Below are 15540 nucleotides of genomic sequence, written 5' to 3'. Positions count from 1 at the left end.
GTTCAGAGAAAGCCTCACGTTCTCAGTCTTGTTTCCATGTCCAGGTAAGTGAATTTGACAGGAGAAATAATAATAATCAGAGATCATAAAGGATAAGAAATAGATAATACATTCTTTCACTTTTACTAATCTTGAATATCTTGAAATGGAAAGACTTTTTAAACTTTATGGTTTATACTGCAACTATTTCTTGTCAAAATTCATCTTCATGCTAAATTTCAATGAGCTAAACCCCAGGTTAGCTTACAGTTACCTTTTCAGTCAGTTTCCAGTGACAAAATGCACATTTTAAGTAATACCACTGCATTTGGGGGTACAACTTAGGGGAGAATTTTATCAGTTTTAAAGGCATTAATTGACTGCATCATTAATACCTATATATTGCAAATGGCAAATATTTGCTTGCTCTGTTGCAGCAAAGCTGCTATATACAGAGGAAACAATATGGAATTACAATGACAAGCTCTACAGCAGTCAGGCTTTTGGTCTGATGCCTTCCTGAGGCAATCCAGTGTTGTGGAAAATAAATCCATAGAGGAAGATCTGTAAAAGCAGTGGAGCTCAAAGATAAACCTTGAAGAAGCATGGGTGGGAGGAGAAAAGGCCAGCGGGTGGCTTAAGGTGCCTGAGAGAATTTACAGCCAATTAGGAGAATATTTTGGAGTTGCAGGTAAAGAAGGTTTCTGGAATGGAGAAAAGCACCTCAAGAGGCTAAGCAAGGAGGGAGAGGAGCTGATGAAAGTGAAGGACAACAACAGGACAAGCAACAACAGTAAAGAATACACTTAAGCTGATCATTAAAAGGTTTCTAAGTTAGATAAATTACATATTTTCAAAGGTAGTACCTAAGGCACAGTATCCCTGGTCTGTTAAAACTCTAAAGCTATGATCAAGGTGATATCATGCACTGTGTGAAACAACAACAGCTAGACTTTGTGATCCAGGAACTTCTCTCCAATGCCATGTTCCCAGGAACAAAACCACATAGGAAGAAAGAAAAGTGCTGTATACACTAATGCTAATTACTGCTTATCATCTGTTCTTCCTTACTGTGTTCTCAGCTCCTTTCACAGCCTGTCCCAACTTTCTGCCTTGCTGGAAAAACTTCTCTTCTGGCAAACTTGCCCTGAATCAGTCAAACCCCTCATATTAAATGAGTGAATCTATAAATATAAGCCAGATTTCCATCATGATACTGCCCGGTTACAAGCATATAAGGGGAGTCCAGAATCACAGAATCATAGAATCAGCCTGGTTGGAAAAGACCTTTGAGATCATCAAGTCCAACCCTTACCTCAGCACTGCCAAGGCCACCACTAACCCATGTCACTGAGGGCCTTGTCTACATGGTGTGTGAACACTTCAGGGACGGTGACTCCAGCACTGCCTTGGGCAGCCTGTTCCAGTGCCTCAGCACTCTTTGGGGAAGGAATTGTTCCTCATCTCCATCTAAACCTCCCCTGGTGCAGATTGAGGTCATTTCCTCTTGTCCCATCCCTTTTTCCTTGGGAGCAGAGAGCAGACCCCTCCTGGCTCCATCCTCCTGTCAGGCAGTTGTAGAGAGCAATAAGGTCCCCCCTGAGCCTTCTCTTCCCCAGATAAACAACCCTAGGTCCCTCACCTGTTCCCCATCACACTGTGCTCCAGGCCCTGCACCAGCTCCGTTGCCTTTCTCTGGTCCCGCTCCAGCATCTCAATGTCTCTCATGCAGTGAGGGGCCCAGAGCTGAACATAGGATTTGAGGTGCAGCCTCACCAGTGCCCCGGGCAGGGGCACAATCACTGCCCTGGCCTTACTGCCACACTGCTGCTGAGACAGGCCATACTGCAATATTTGACAGCTGATGTACTTACGACCATCCACTGTCTTTGCCTCCAGGTGCACGAGATCAGGCTCTCTACCAGACCCCACCATAGACCTGTAAAAGACAAATTGATACAAAGGCATTAAAAACAACAGATACGATGAATGTCTGACATATTAATTCCACAGGAGGTCCTATTTAACTGGACCTAAACTCATACTCACAAGTAAGAGCTGATCATGTTGAAAGTACTTTGGAGTTTTCCCTAAAATAAACCTGAAAATTTGAAAAAAAAATCTACCATTTTATCGAGTCAATGCCATTGTACTCATGAATTCTTTATTTCTGATCCCTGTACTTCACTTATTTCCACCTGGAAATTTGTTTCTGTTCTTGTTGGTGCCTGACACTCTTATGTGTCTCCTGGTTTGGTCAGAACGATGCATTTCAGTTCTGGGTGGGATAAAGAAGACTTTAATTGATGGGATAATAATGTTTGCCAGCATACTAATTATAGCTGTTCCTTTATATTGGACATTTTATGCACATTTGCTTAATTGACACTCTTAATGATCAATGTTCTCTCATTAATTAAGATATTTTAAAACCCCACTTCATCTCAGGACATTTTATTACTTCTGATCTAATAAAAACAATGTTCCATTAATAAAAGAGATTTCAGATTGACTCCAAAAATGACTGTTCATTCACTCTGAATTAACAACCAACAACATAAAGTCAATGAGCACTGCAAATAAGGGGTTCTTGGACTCAAGCTTTGCTTTCATTTTTGAGGTTCCCCTGCACTGCCACTGCTGGCCTTGACAACTCCCTGGGACAGTCCAAATAGCCTGTGGTTTGGTAGACAGTCTGAATTATGGCAGTACAGGCTGCAAGTGTGTGCTAATCTCATTAAAAAAGGCAGCCTCAGCAGTGTTCCTGACAATCAGTCTTGTTTCTGGTCTTGGTCCTATCATCCAGATCATAATCCTAGATTACAGCTAAAGGTTAAACAACCAGCTTCTTGTTAGCTGCCTGATCTCCAAGTTACTAGCTGCATGAGGGAAGAGAAACATTCATTTCTAGTGATAGATAAATTAGATGTTGTTCTGTTCAAAACCTCATTATTTTTCAGGAAATAAAAAATGAAGTTCAAACAGCAATTTAGACCTTCATTCTGTTCCCACTGACTGCAATCATAGGCAGCTCCAGCCCTTAATCATCATGCACATTACCTAATAACCATTATAAAAATGTTAACAAGACTATTTGTGTCCTGATTAATCCTTAGCTATGCTTGACAAGATCTGTAGCAATTCTCTAGCTCAAAAAGGTTTGAATATATTTGTTCTCCTTTGCTGGGGAATGGAAGTTTCAAAAAAGACTGAGCCAGCATTGCTTTCACGTCTTCTTCATTTTTAATAACATTTATGGCAAGGTCTTTTTCTCCTTTCTCTTGACAACTTATATTTAAAATATCTGCTTCCTGATAATTGATACCACATGGGTGGGAAGTGAGTAGCTTCCTAAAGCATTCTTCCTTCACTTGCCAACTTCAACACATTTAGGGCCAAAATGCTGGACCTGCTAGTTACAACTCAGTTCAAGGTAGACAGATGCCAGCGACAAGCACCTCTTAAAAACTGCAGAAGGCCTAAGCTTGTAATTTAGCATATCTCCTTTTTATTCTTGTTTATTCAAGCTGGCTTTAAGCACACCTGGAACTGGGCAATTACAGAAGACACAGAACAGCTTTGCAGCACATTCCTCTTCCTGACCTCACACAGCCCCAGGGGGATGTGAATTCTCCAAAGAAACACGGATTATATTCCACAGGCTGCACACTGTCTCCTCAGAAAGATGCAACAATGGTATTCATCCAGCAAAGAACCTGCTGTCCTAATAAAAGCCTGTGAGTTTGCAGTCAGGTTCTTTGTGAGTTTCCTCCTCACAGTGCTATTCTGATGTTCCTCTATTGCATCTTCTTGGGGAAAGCCTGATAATTCAGAATGAGATGCCTCACTGATGGATGAGACGTGATTGCTGTTTTCACTTGTGATATGAGCTATAATTTACATCAAACTTTTAAATGTCTTAAAAGCAGCATATAAATATCTGGACCCACTAAGCCCTGAAAGCTAGGAGGCTACAGCTGTAGTGACCTGCATATTGCTTACTTTCACACTGTGACAGTCAGTTACTGGGACTGCAGAAGCTTCAACTCAAGGAAGAATTAAGCCATAATGTCTCAAGGATGTACAAAACAAGGATGGCTGAAACATAACTGGTGATAAACATTATTCATCTATTCAAGGGCTTGCTTTCTTTTGAGATCTCCTAACCTCTGTAAATAGGAAAAGTGATGACAAACGATGAAAAGTAAGGTGCAGAGAATCTAAGAGAGTTCCTAAAGTCAAACAGGACATTCGAGGTAGAGGAAAGAACCATATCTAGGTCTTCCTATCTGCTAGATCTTTCTTTCTCCCACAGAAAATATACATTTCATTGGTTTGATATATAATAGGCTTAATTTACTTGTGACAACACAAGGTCACGCTCAGACCCATAATAAAAATAACACAAACAACCAGTTGCAAAGGACAGGCAAAATACAAATACATATCTGCTCAACTCAGTATTAGCTGTACACAGCTGACATCCAGAAGCATATCACTTCCATTCGGGTTCTGCTGAGAATTTTCTGACCAAAACTTTTTAATGTCTTATTTTCTTGTATCATGCTGTCTTGTTCCATGGTAGCCCTGTGATATTTCTATATGCATCCCTCCATAACACTTGAAAAGCCATAAAAGTAACGTTCATCTTACCCAGTTATATACTAGAGATATTTAACTCTGAGATAATCACACACAACTCTTTCTGCAGGCAGTGAGGAGAAACAGACAGTTTTGCACTGTGGTTCATCTGAATGGTGTTAATCTGACTTCATGAGAACACAAGCTTTATCCTAGAAAGGGCTGTTTATCTCCATTGAATATAAGGTGCTATGCTACGGTCAATCACATGTGATCACATAAAGGTCCTGAAGCAAGTAACACAACAGACCTGAAATATGCTTACCTACATTTCAAAACATGAATTACAGATAGATTATGGATTGTAAGTAAAGGAGAAACAGAATGTCCTGGGCTGCCTTCTCTGAGAGTTTTATGTTTTATATAGCTTACCTCAGCTTTATTATTTACTATATGAATGTAAAAGCCTACGAGACATTCAGAATGCAATACTGACCACAGTGAGCATGTACAGGAGATAAATATAATCCTCTTGGTTACACTGTACCTGAGAACATGCACCCTATAGGACAGGAACACCCTTTACATGCATAGGTAAATCAGTTCTTAAAGCACCTACTGGAAACAAGGTGTTAGGAACTGTGGAATATATATCACAAATCTTCAACTTTTAGTATCTCAACCAGATCTATCACACCACCACTGAGCATGCAGCTACACTATTAGTGAATTTTCTTGGCTTTTTCATTTGGTTGGGGGGAAAAAAACACAATCATCCCTAGAAGCTTAGGAAGACACAGTACATCTACAAGCCTAATATTATTAAATAACAGTGTTAAGCCCATAACATTAGTATAAAACAAAATGAATAAACCTAACTGATTACAAAGAAATTCCAGTCCTGACTGATGACGGGGTTCAAAGGTTCTTATACCAAAACTAGAGTGATCAATAAATATATAAGTTTCACATACGGAAGAGGAAACTACATGCTGGATTTGCCCTAGGCAACACCAAAGCCTCAAACTCAGTGAATCTAACATGATACAACTGCCTGCTCTACTTCACCATCTTTTGTGCACATAGACAAAGCAACCTGGTCAAGCTACACTTCACAAGCTAAGAAAGGAAAAGCACTGTGCTTTTGATAGCTTGGAAACCAAATATCCTACAAAGACCAAGGGTACGGATGAACAACACTCTGGGACTCATGGAGTTTCTGATTTCTCTCAGAAATTCCTCTAAAAATAAACAGCAGTCCAAAACTTGGCCATGTCCTATTCTGAGCAATTTTTGTTAACTAAGCTGGCAGCACTTTCTTCTCATATTTCTCAATTCTATTCTTTCCTTTCAGCATTCATTCCCAAAGACCAATCACTTATATATCCACAAACTTTTCTTCTTGCTGTGGTCTGTGTTTTCATTTTATGGTAAAATGCCAGCATGCCCTTTGTCCGTTCCTTTAATCTCAGGCTTTCTGTAATACTCCCTGAAACTTCAGTACACCAGGGATATGCTTGCAACAGGTTTTGCTGAATGCTGTCTATTGTATTTTTGAGATTAGCTTTTTGAGTTTTGCTGGTATAATTGTCTGGGTGTTTTGAAAAAATAAAAAGAGAAAGAAAAAAGACATTAAAAAATATCTTTGAGGAAAATGAGGATTTAAAAAAAAAAAAAAAAGAGGATTTATAAAGACAAGAGGAGAGCAAGGCAGTGACCCCGCTGCCTTTATGCAGAAGATGCTCACATTATGAAAAATGTAGGACCCCCACAGTCCGATTACAAAGCTGCTTTCTAAAATTTTAATCATGATCAAATAGTCATCTGCACTTGAGAGCTCCACAAATCGATATCACTGGCTGCAGTGCAGTAATTGCTCAATGCAGATTCTACATCCACCGTGAGAAGCAGCACAGCGAAAAGACCCCGAATCATCCTCTGGTTTAGAACTAGCCTGAACTAAACAAAAGCAGCTTGGCACTTCCCATCGCACGGCAAATGCTAGTTGGCGTATTTCTGTAGTGACCAACCCCTTGCCATCTCTCTGTTTGAAACATTTCTAAAACCTTGGCTTCCTCGGCCTGTTAGCTCCTGTGAGCCAAGGAAATTCAATAGAAACCCTGTTATGCTGGGTTTCCAGCTCTTCTATCTTTTTTCACTTCTAGGGACAAAAGCAATTGTTTATGGATGCTGGGAACTGATGAGGCTTGCAAGGCAGTCAGACCACTCTGAACTGCAAAAAGGCATCATTGTGAAGACAGCAAAACCTTCCACTTGGTGTACTTAACTTCAAAGCACCATTTTTAATAAACAAAGAACTTGAAGCACCAGACAATCAGGGCTCCATCTCAAGGGCTTGTGCATTCTGGCTGGGTGCCCTTGGTTTTGGATACTTGACTTCAGACACAGTCTGGGACTCCATGCACAAGAAAACTGACGGCAAACATTTCATATGTATTCCTTGTACCATATATGATCACAGCAGCCAAGATCAAAGGTCTTTTAAGCTAGGCAATAAATGACAATGTTATTTTACAGACTCTCTAATGCAAATGGACCAGAATGAAAGCTGGAAGAATAGAAATGCTATGCCCTTTTCACAGACAGAACCAGTGTGAATGTCATTTGTTCTTTATATGAGAAGAGAGCTCTTATGCCGCTTTCCCACATCTCAGAGGAAATGAACAAATGCAGAATTAGGACTCCTACAACCATCCCTCACCTTCTTTTGAAGAGAATAACGTCTGATTTGTTCATGCAGCAAAGGATGGCAGATAAATAACAGAAAACAGCATGACTCTAGTAAGGTGGGTGCAACGAGATCCACATAGTTCTGGGCATTTTGAGCTGATTGACACTGACTCAGAGTAGGTCAGAAGTGGCTGCAATGCAACACCAAACAGAAAAGCGGCACATCACTTCAAAAATCCTGACTGACCCCTCATCATTTGCTTTTGTGCCCTCTTTTTCACTTCCTGAAACCTGTCCTGATTCTCCTTCTGGACTTTAGACTATAGCTGCATTCTGCAGATGACTTTGTGCTTATTGTGTTATTTCTTTTGAGATGTCTCCTGACCTTCAGCATTCCTTCTTCCCAACCCAATTTGAGCACACCTCCATCTCTACATATACTGCATTACACAGAAAGGCTAATTAGCTGCAACAGACAGGTGGAAGAGAGAACATACCCTCAAAGATCCTTATGCCAAAGTTGTCCTATGAACATAAATATTCTAACAAGCTTTATCCTGTCACAATAGAGCCATAAAGTTGCTCTGTTCAGCACACGATAATGGCTTTGTAATTCAATTATTGGTATAATTTGCCTTTGGGGATTTATCTTCCTTTAGCCTCAGCACTCATGAGAATCCCTTACCGTAAATCTTGCCAAGGCAAAATCAGCTCCCCCATTGCCTCTGGGACACAGCATGCTACTTCATGTTAAAAAACTGACAGGTTATTCCAACTTATTGAACAGCAGGTTTTTGTTTCAAAGGACAGTGTGAAAACAACAACAGTGGATGACGTCCACAGAGTCCTCAGTAGCATCATTTTTTTGGTTCCACTGATGCTTCTGTAACACTTTAAATCCTAATTGCCATTCATAAAAATAGTAACACATGGCACTGAACAAGGAGCTTTTTGTCCAAAGATACAAAAGTACTTGACAATCAACCTTTAAGTAACCTTCCCTGCATGCTACTGATTTGTTCAAGACCTATGGAAAAGTACAAGACCAGCAGACCAAGTTAGAAAGCAGGGCTGAGGAAAATTTTTGTTCTCAGCTATATAAATAAACTCCACTGATTAGTCAAGAGCACAGGTACCTAACTGATTTGACCAAGATCACACAGTTTTTATGTGGCAGAGACAAAAATAGAGCATGCGAGTCCTCCAGGCTCCTTTTTCTTTTACTACTATTGACTCCATGATGACATTGCAGATACTCTGTTCCTTTCTCTTCACTTGCAGAGGTCTGTGAATCTGCCCCCAGGGAGCTTAGTGTGAGAGGGAATTCTTGTGGTTTGTTTAGTCCCTATTATGTGAAATTTAACACATTTCACTATTCCTGGAACACACTGTAAAGATTGCTATCTAGCTTTAACATCTCGTAACAATATTATCTAGACATGTTTTAGAAACAAAGGACCAGATTCCAGACAGGAATAAATCAGCATTTCATTTCTTTATATCTGGCCAATAAATCTCCCCTGGCAATAATCTAATTAGATTTTCCCTGCTACATCTCTGCACTATTCTTTCCCACATTGTCCAATTAGATGAAAGGATACAATTTTGTGCAATTCAACTGGCAGCCATTGGGCCAAATCCATCCTGTGGTATGCTTTATGCAGTTTGTCACCTTTTCTTTAGAATTGATGAAAAAATAGCAGTTCAGTGAGTAAAGCCCAACTTCTAGTTGTGCCACCTCACAACACTGGCCCAGAAAAACTGATGGCTGTTGCTATTAACACTAAAATAGATAAGTAGGTAAACAGGTGATGTGATTTCCAGGCCATGGGTAGTCACGTCTACTCTCACCATAACTTTTTAACCCTATAGTGGGATCATCCACTGCGCTCCACCCCATGATGTCCATATACCCTACAGCTTTGAGGCCAGTAGCAAACCAAGCCTTCTCCCCCACTGCAGTAACACCACAGCCCTTTGTGGGATGCTCCAGAGAGGAAACTTCCTAAAACTCTGAAATAGATTGATGCAAATTCTCAGGGAGATAGGTATCTATTGCTGGTAATGCTGGGTGGGAGGAATTTCTTAAAATGAGGATCTAAGCTAAGTGGATAGAATTCAGTTACCATGATTAGACCCTGATTTTAAGATAGTCCTCATGTCCTATATCTCTTTGATATATTGCACGAAACTTAAGACATCCTACTGGGTTGAAAGGAGAGAAGGAGGAAGGCACCCTCTAATTATAGCTCCTGAACACAGCTACCTGATATAGTGGACCCAACCTACCCTATTTACTGCTTCTCTGCTGTTACAATCTAATAGGATCATGGTTTCCCACTGTGTTAAGATGCATGTTTCTGGCCTTTTGTAGTGCTGTGGCCCAGTCAGTATGCTCTGGAGGAGGCCAGGAAGTCAATTACAGAAAGAATGACAAGTCAACTCTGGTGACACAGTATGCTGCTCATTAAACATACAACAAAAACCAGCAGTGAAACCTTCCTGACATAGATATAGACAAATCCAGAGGTAACTATACCATGCAACTGCCTCAAGGGCTGCCCTTTATAGGTGCAAATGGAGAAATCAGCTGCTTAGTCCAATGCCTTCTGAAGACTGACATGTTCCATGTTCCAGACATACTGCATAGCACTGCAGCTTCTGCTTTGGACTAGCCCTCAAATCAAGATTTTGAGCCTGGTATCCAGATGCTTGCCTACTTCTGCAGATCTTAAATGGGGGGAAGTGGATGAGACTGACGTTGAAGCTCACGGGAGTCTGTACTTATTTATGAAGTATCTCTGAATACTTTTTTGTTAAGATAAACCTACTGAATAGTGAAAACCAAAACACACCAACTTATGCATCCACCAGATTGGGGCCTCTTAGCCCAGAAAGGCTTACTCAGGTGAATCATAGACTGTTTTGGGTTGTAAGGGACCTTAAAGATCACCTAGTTCAAATTCCCCTTCCGTGAGTAGGGACACAATTTAGTCAATATAAACAGGAGTGAAGCATTTGACAAATTCTATACACATGCAATGTACAAACAAAAAAAAACATTGTCACGCCTTTACTTTTATTTCAATGCCAGCATTATCTCTGCAATTACCTCAAGAATTTAATGCTTTTGTTATGAAAATTTGTTTTGCACTGCAAAGCTCATTTTGGTCAATCTTGTTTTTCCTGTCTATCTAAACCTTTCAGAAAAAGCTAAGAGCAAAATCTGTGGATACGCAAAACTAGAGCATCCACTGCATTAAGGCTTGAGGATACAGGGAGGTAAGAGGCATTTTTGTCCCATTCAGAGTAATACAGTGCAAAGAGTCCCAAGCCAGCACAGACTCCAGCCAGTCATTCCATGCAGCACAGGATACTGGCATTGCATTTATAAACAACACAGATCTAAATAGCCTAAAGTCAGCTCTATTGTTTGCAAGCAGCAAGCTTGGGTAACACTGTACTGGAATCATCACCAGTTTCCAAGTGTAAGGGAAAGACAGGTTTTATCAGATCTTTGCAGTGTTTCTATAACATGTTACTGGAGGATAAGACTCTAAAGGGAGAAGGTGGGAGAGCCATGTCAAGATTCTATTCAGTTATGACCTCCAGGAGAACATTCAAGTTACTATTCTATCCCCATCTTTAGTCCCCATGATAACCTAACAAGGTTGAGGAGGCTTATTCTCATGCTTGATGGAACCCTGCCAAGCTAAGGATTTGGGTCTGAGGAGTTATATTTTGCTGCTCCAAACCTTGATTTGATTATGAGTAACATGTTCTCTCAAGAGACTACCGGGACCAGAAGATCTGGTTATTACAGACTCAGAGGACCAGAGCGCTATCAACTTCTGTTGTGTGACTTTGGGCAATTTTCTCAGCCTTGCCCAGGGAACAAAGATGTGTATTTCGGATCTCAGTTTCTTAAGAACTAAAACATATCACAAATCCAAAGATTCTAAATGAGTTTTTAACAGCAACGGAAAGAGGGTGCTGAAAATCCTCTTTCTGTTCTTGCTGACCCATATGGGGCTGGCAAATTTGTATCTCTGGAAGCCAGACAGGCATAAAATCTTAATTCCTAAGATAAATCTGAGAGATTTCAGCCTTTCTTTGTGCCAAAGAGGTAGAGCTACATCAGGGTCCAGCTGAGAACTGTAAGCAGAGGTTTTCACTAAATCCATTGAAAAGCCAGTGGGATATTTAGTGAACACTGGCAACTGAGAGTATGCTTCCTTGCACCCTGGCTGGGCAGGATGTAACACTGACCTTTCTGGTAGGAAAACAGTAAATGTCAGAGGCACTGACTAGCGTCAAAGTGCTCTAATATGTGTTACTCACCATCAGAAATGTTAGCAGTAGCAGCATGGTAAGGGCCAAGGAAAGGCACAGTTGTAGATTTGCTGTTCACTCTGGTCCCTGGCAGCGTTGCTTGCTGCAGTTCATTTGTATCTTTAAGCTGGCAGCCATGAAGCTGCCTAAATATATTAGCAAGATAATAGCAGCCTGTGTTATAGAGGCTCAGACTTTCAGTCTGACTTTCTCCCAGAGCCAAACTGGAAGCAAATGTGGTGTTCAATTCAGAAAAATATTAATATGGAAAACAAGCAAAATTCACTACTTTTGCTCTTCCCTATCAGTCAGCTGCTTAATTCAGATCTCCTGAATATTGTCCTGGGTCCCTCTGTGATGAGCCCATCTTCACCCTACTTAAGCTATGTAATACATATATTTTAATTAAATTTCTAGTACACTTCAAAGCATTGGGTATGCCTTGTGTATTAGATCAAGTGGATGATTTTCTGGACAGGCTGTCACAATGCTCTTTGATTGGCATCTTCCCCGTCAGCATCCAGCAGTTGCCCTACAGTGATTAATAAAAGGTCTTCAGCAACACGCAGCATTATTTGTAAACAACCCAGATACAATGTCAAATAAATTGCCTCAGCCCACCTGGGTGGGCATGCAAATCTCACCAAGCCAAGATCTGACAAGAACATTGAGACAGTTCGCCCAGATCGCTCCAACTGCTTGAATATAATGAAGATTTTAACAGGGCTTTGACACTTTTTTCCCTTGATTTTCATCTCTTTCACTTGCTCCAATGAACACAGTTGGGGTTTTAAAATATGGTCTCTAGTATTCCCTGGAAAAGAAAAGCTATATGCTCTATAATTCTACTCTGAAGATTAACTTTCTTTGCCATTGCCCATAAAAGTAACACAAATATCTATTCATCTGTCCTTCCAGCTGCTTACCAGTTTATGTTTTTCTCCATTTCAGTGTGTTTGTATATTTGTATTGTTTGAGGGGAAAAGTTGGTCGTCCGCTTTTTTAAAATGCACTCATTTTCTTCTGCTTGTACTCAGCAAAAAAGAAAACAAAAGTAAGAGTGGATACTTAGCAACATGTCTTACCAAACTGCCATATCTCCTGTAATTCCTTCACGAAATCATTAACATCATGGACACATGACCCTATCGGAAACGAGATACACTATGATATGTTTTTACTTCTAATCAGCCTATTACACTATGTTGCACATGAACGCCCTGAACTGTACGTTTTGTCTAATCAAGACAGTCATCTTAAAATCATAAAATGGTTTTGGTTGGAATGGACCTCTAAAGATAATCTAGCCCAACCCCCTGTCAGAGGCTGGGACATCTTTCACTACATCTGGTTGTTCAAAGCCTTATCCATCTTAACTTTGAAAACTTTCAGGCATGGGGTACTTCTCTGGGCAAGTATCTCACCAACCCTTCACAGTAAGAATTTCTTCCTTATATCTAACATAAACCTACCAGCTTTAAGTTTAAAAATATTACCCTTGTCGTATGACTACAGCCTTCGCACCAGTGAATTCTCTCTGTTTCTCTTGGAGGTCCCCGTAGGTAGTGGAAGATGCTCTAAGGTCTCCCTGGAGCCTTCTCTCCTCCAGGCTGAACAACCCCAACTCTTTCAGGTTGCCTTCATTGGAGAGGTGCTCCAGCCCTCTGATAATTACAGCTCTGATCTTCTCAAAGTATGGAGTGGTATTTCTTTTGTACTTCTGCTACTTACTTGTCTGGGTGCAACACCCAAATAAGTAACAACAACAAGAAAATAAATAGCACTGATACAGTTAATGATTATAACTTGGTGATAATATTTACTGACTGGGATTTTTTTAAAGCTATGCTAGTTTTTAAGACATTTTTATCATTTGGCTTTATTCTCCCCCCAAGCTTTTCAAGGCTAGGTTATGATTAGAATTAGCTGAGAACCTTTTCAGAAAACTTCTCATTTTCACTAACACCCTCCCTCCCCCATAATGTTTTGTAGACATTTTAATAAGCTTTTTAACCTTTTATTTTTATTTTCTTTAGGCCTGCTTTAATTGTGACACCTTGACTTACTGACTGCCAGAATATAATTTGTGTCTCAAGGCATGACTTAATCTGAGGACCAGAATAAAAATCTACATTTCAATGAGTATTTTCTGCATACGTACTTTGACAGCATTGAACTATATGCACTTTGAATAGTACTAATGACTCCTCTTCATGAAACGGAGATACAAGAGTATGAAATACATATGAACTGTAAGGAGCTGTGTTACCTCTACACACAATGTTTTCTCAGAGTTATGCAGTAAGCATCAGCAGATTGCTTTAACGTTGTTCTTTAGGGGTTTAGACCTCCCTGGGGTGGTAGCAGGAAAGAGTGTTTCACAAAGCAGCCAAAAACAAATGAATAAAGAAAATTATCTTGGAAACAGATGCAAGAAATGCAGCTGTAAAAGACACTGCAGTTTCTCAGACAGCATTTCCAGGCAGAGCCTTCGCAAGACTAAAACTGGCAAGTTCAGTGGTATTTATTTGCAAACTGAAGAGTGACCCACAAACCATTTACAAGACCACATGACAGAGTAAAAATGCCAATTAAAATACCAGTGAGCAACTGGGAAAATGCATCTTTGCTTTCATCAGTCATTCAAATCCATTTAAAAGTCTTTAAAGTCTTCCAGATGTTCCTTCCCTGTCAAAAGAAGCAGCATTAAGTAAATGCATCCTCCAGGAGTACAGATGCCAAAAGTTTTGCTTTGTGTCTTCCCGATTTTAGAAAAGTCCTGGTTTAGATAGTCCTGGAAGCAGTCTGTATTAAAGCAACTCTTTAGCCTTTCTTAGATATCAGCATATAGGCCTCATTCTCCAGAAAATAACAGCTTTGTCCTGGTTTATCCCTTCAAACCAATTTGATTTAAAGAAAGCACCAGGAACAGGAAGAGAGTATGCCCACAGTCTGCCTTCTTTGGAAAGCTGTGACTTCAGGACATTTTCCTTCTCTATTCATTTCTGATCTTTAGAAGTAAAGTCAGTCTTCTCACTTTTCAGGTTGATTAGACTCTTCATATTTCCAAGCCAATTAAAAACCAAACAAACAAAAGCAACAACAAACCAACCACAGGACACTGAGCAAGTCTCTACCTAACTTTACATCAGCACTGACTAGACAGATGTTGCTGTAGAAGTTCAGATTTCAACTACACATCTGCACCCTCTTATGTTCCAGTCTTAATTGCTTTTCTTGCATGGGGAGTCAGCAGTGGCCAGGCTCTGAGCGCAAAGTGCTGCCCTTCTGATTCAACACTTCAGTGCTTGTTTTGTCCTCAGGTACTTACTTGGCTGCACAGAAATGGAAATGCATAGAAAAGCCCAGTGTTGCTATCTGTGGTATACATATTCTCAATTACACATGCACAGCTCTGTTTTCTACTATGGATGGCTTTGAGGACAATGTCCATATCATTGCAGCTAGCAGTGTTTATTTTCCAAGGTGATGATGATCATAATAAGCCAGAATGAGGTGCAACTGTCTCCACAAGTTGTAGGATTTTTACTTTTGACAGCAGAAGTACAGTCTAGCTTATACTGAGGTGTCTTATTCAAGGGACACTTTGTTCAAGGTGAAAATACAGACTTGCAGTTTCATGTTTTGTTTATGGCTGTAGGGAATTAGATGGGTGGTTGGAACATCGTTTCATCTTACCCTTTGCCTCTGAAGCTCCAAGCCCTAGTTCTCTTATTTTTTAGGTTCTAAGAGGCCTTCAAAGTTTGAACTCCATGGAAAGGGAAAATGATCATTTTCAGCATTATTCTTATTGCAGGCATCTATCAGCTCAATTCACAACTGTAAGTAATGATGGGAAACTTTCAAAGGCTTGAAGTGCCGTGCATGAGATAGCAAACCAGGAATAAAGGCATTTTTCCAGCTCTCTGACCCTCTTCCGTGAGTACAATTTAGTTG

The 15540-nt window shown here is 40.2% G+C and overlaps 1 protein-coding gene across 1 annotated transcript in view; it reads right to left on the bottom strand.

Annotated features, from left to right (window-relative positions):
* The window catches only part of SORCS1 (sortilin related VPS10 domain containing receptor 1), a gene marked incomplete at its 5' end in the record, with an annotated part of 298352 nt that overhangs the window by 84278 nt on the left and 198534 nt on the right, over nucleotides 1-15540 (bottom strand). Inside the window, one exon of the mRNA XM_080620246.1 lies at nucleotides 1854-1918. Coding sequence (XP_080476372.1) covers nucleotides 1854-1918 — 65 coding nt within the window. The remainder of the gene's footprint in view (nucleotides 1-1853; nucleotides 1919-15540) is intronic.

This window comes from Psittacula echo (assembly GCF_963264785.1).
Source record: "Psittacula echo genome assembly, chromosome: 6".
In the NCBI taxonomy this organism is placed as follows: domain Eukaryota; kingdom Metazoa; phylum Chordata; class Aves; order Psittaciformes; family Psittacidae; genus Psittacula; species Psittacula echo.
The sequence above is the reverse complement of the archived record's forward strand: the minus strand, read 5'-3'. Positions and strand labels throughout refer to the sequence as shown.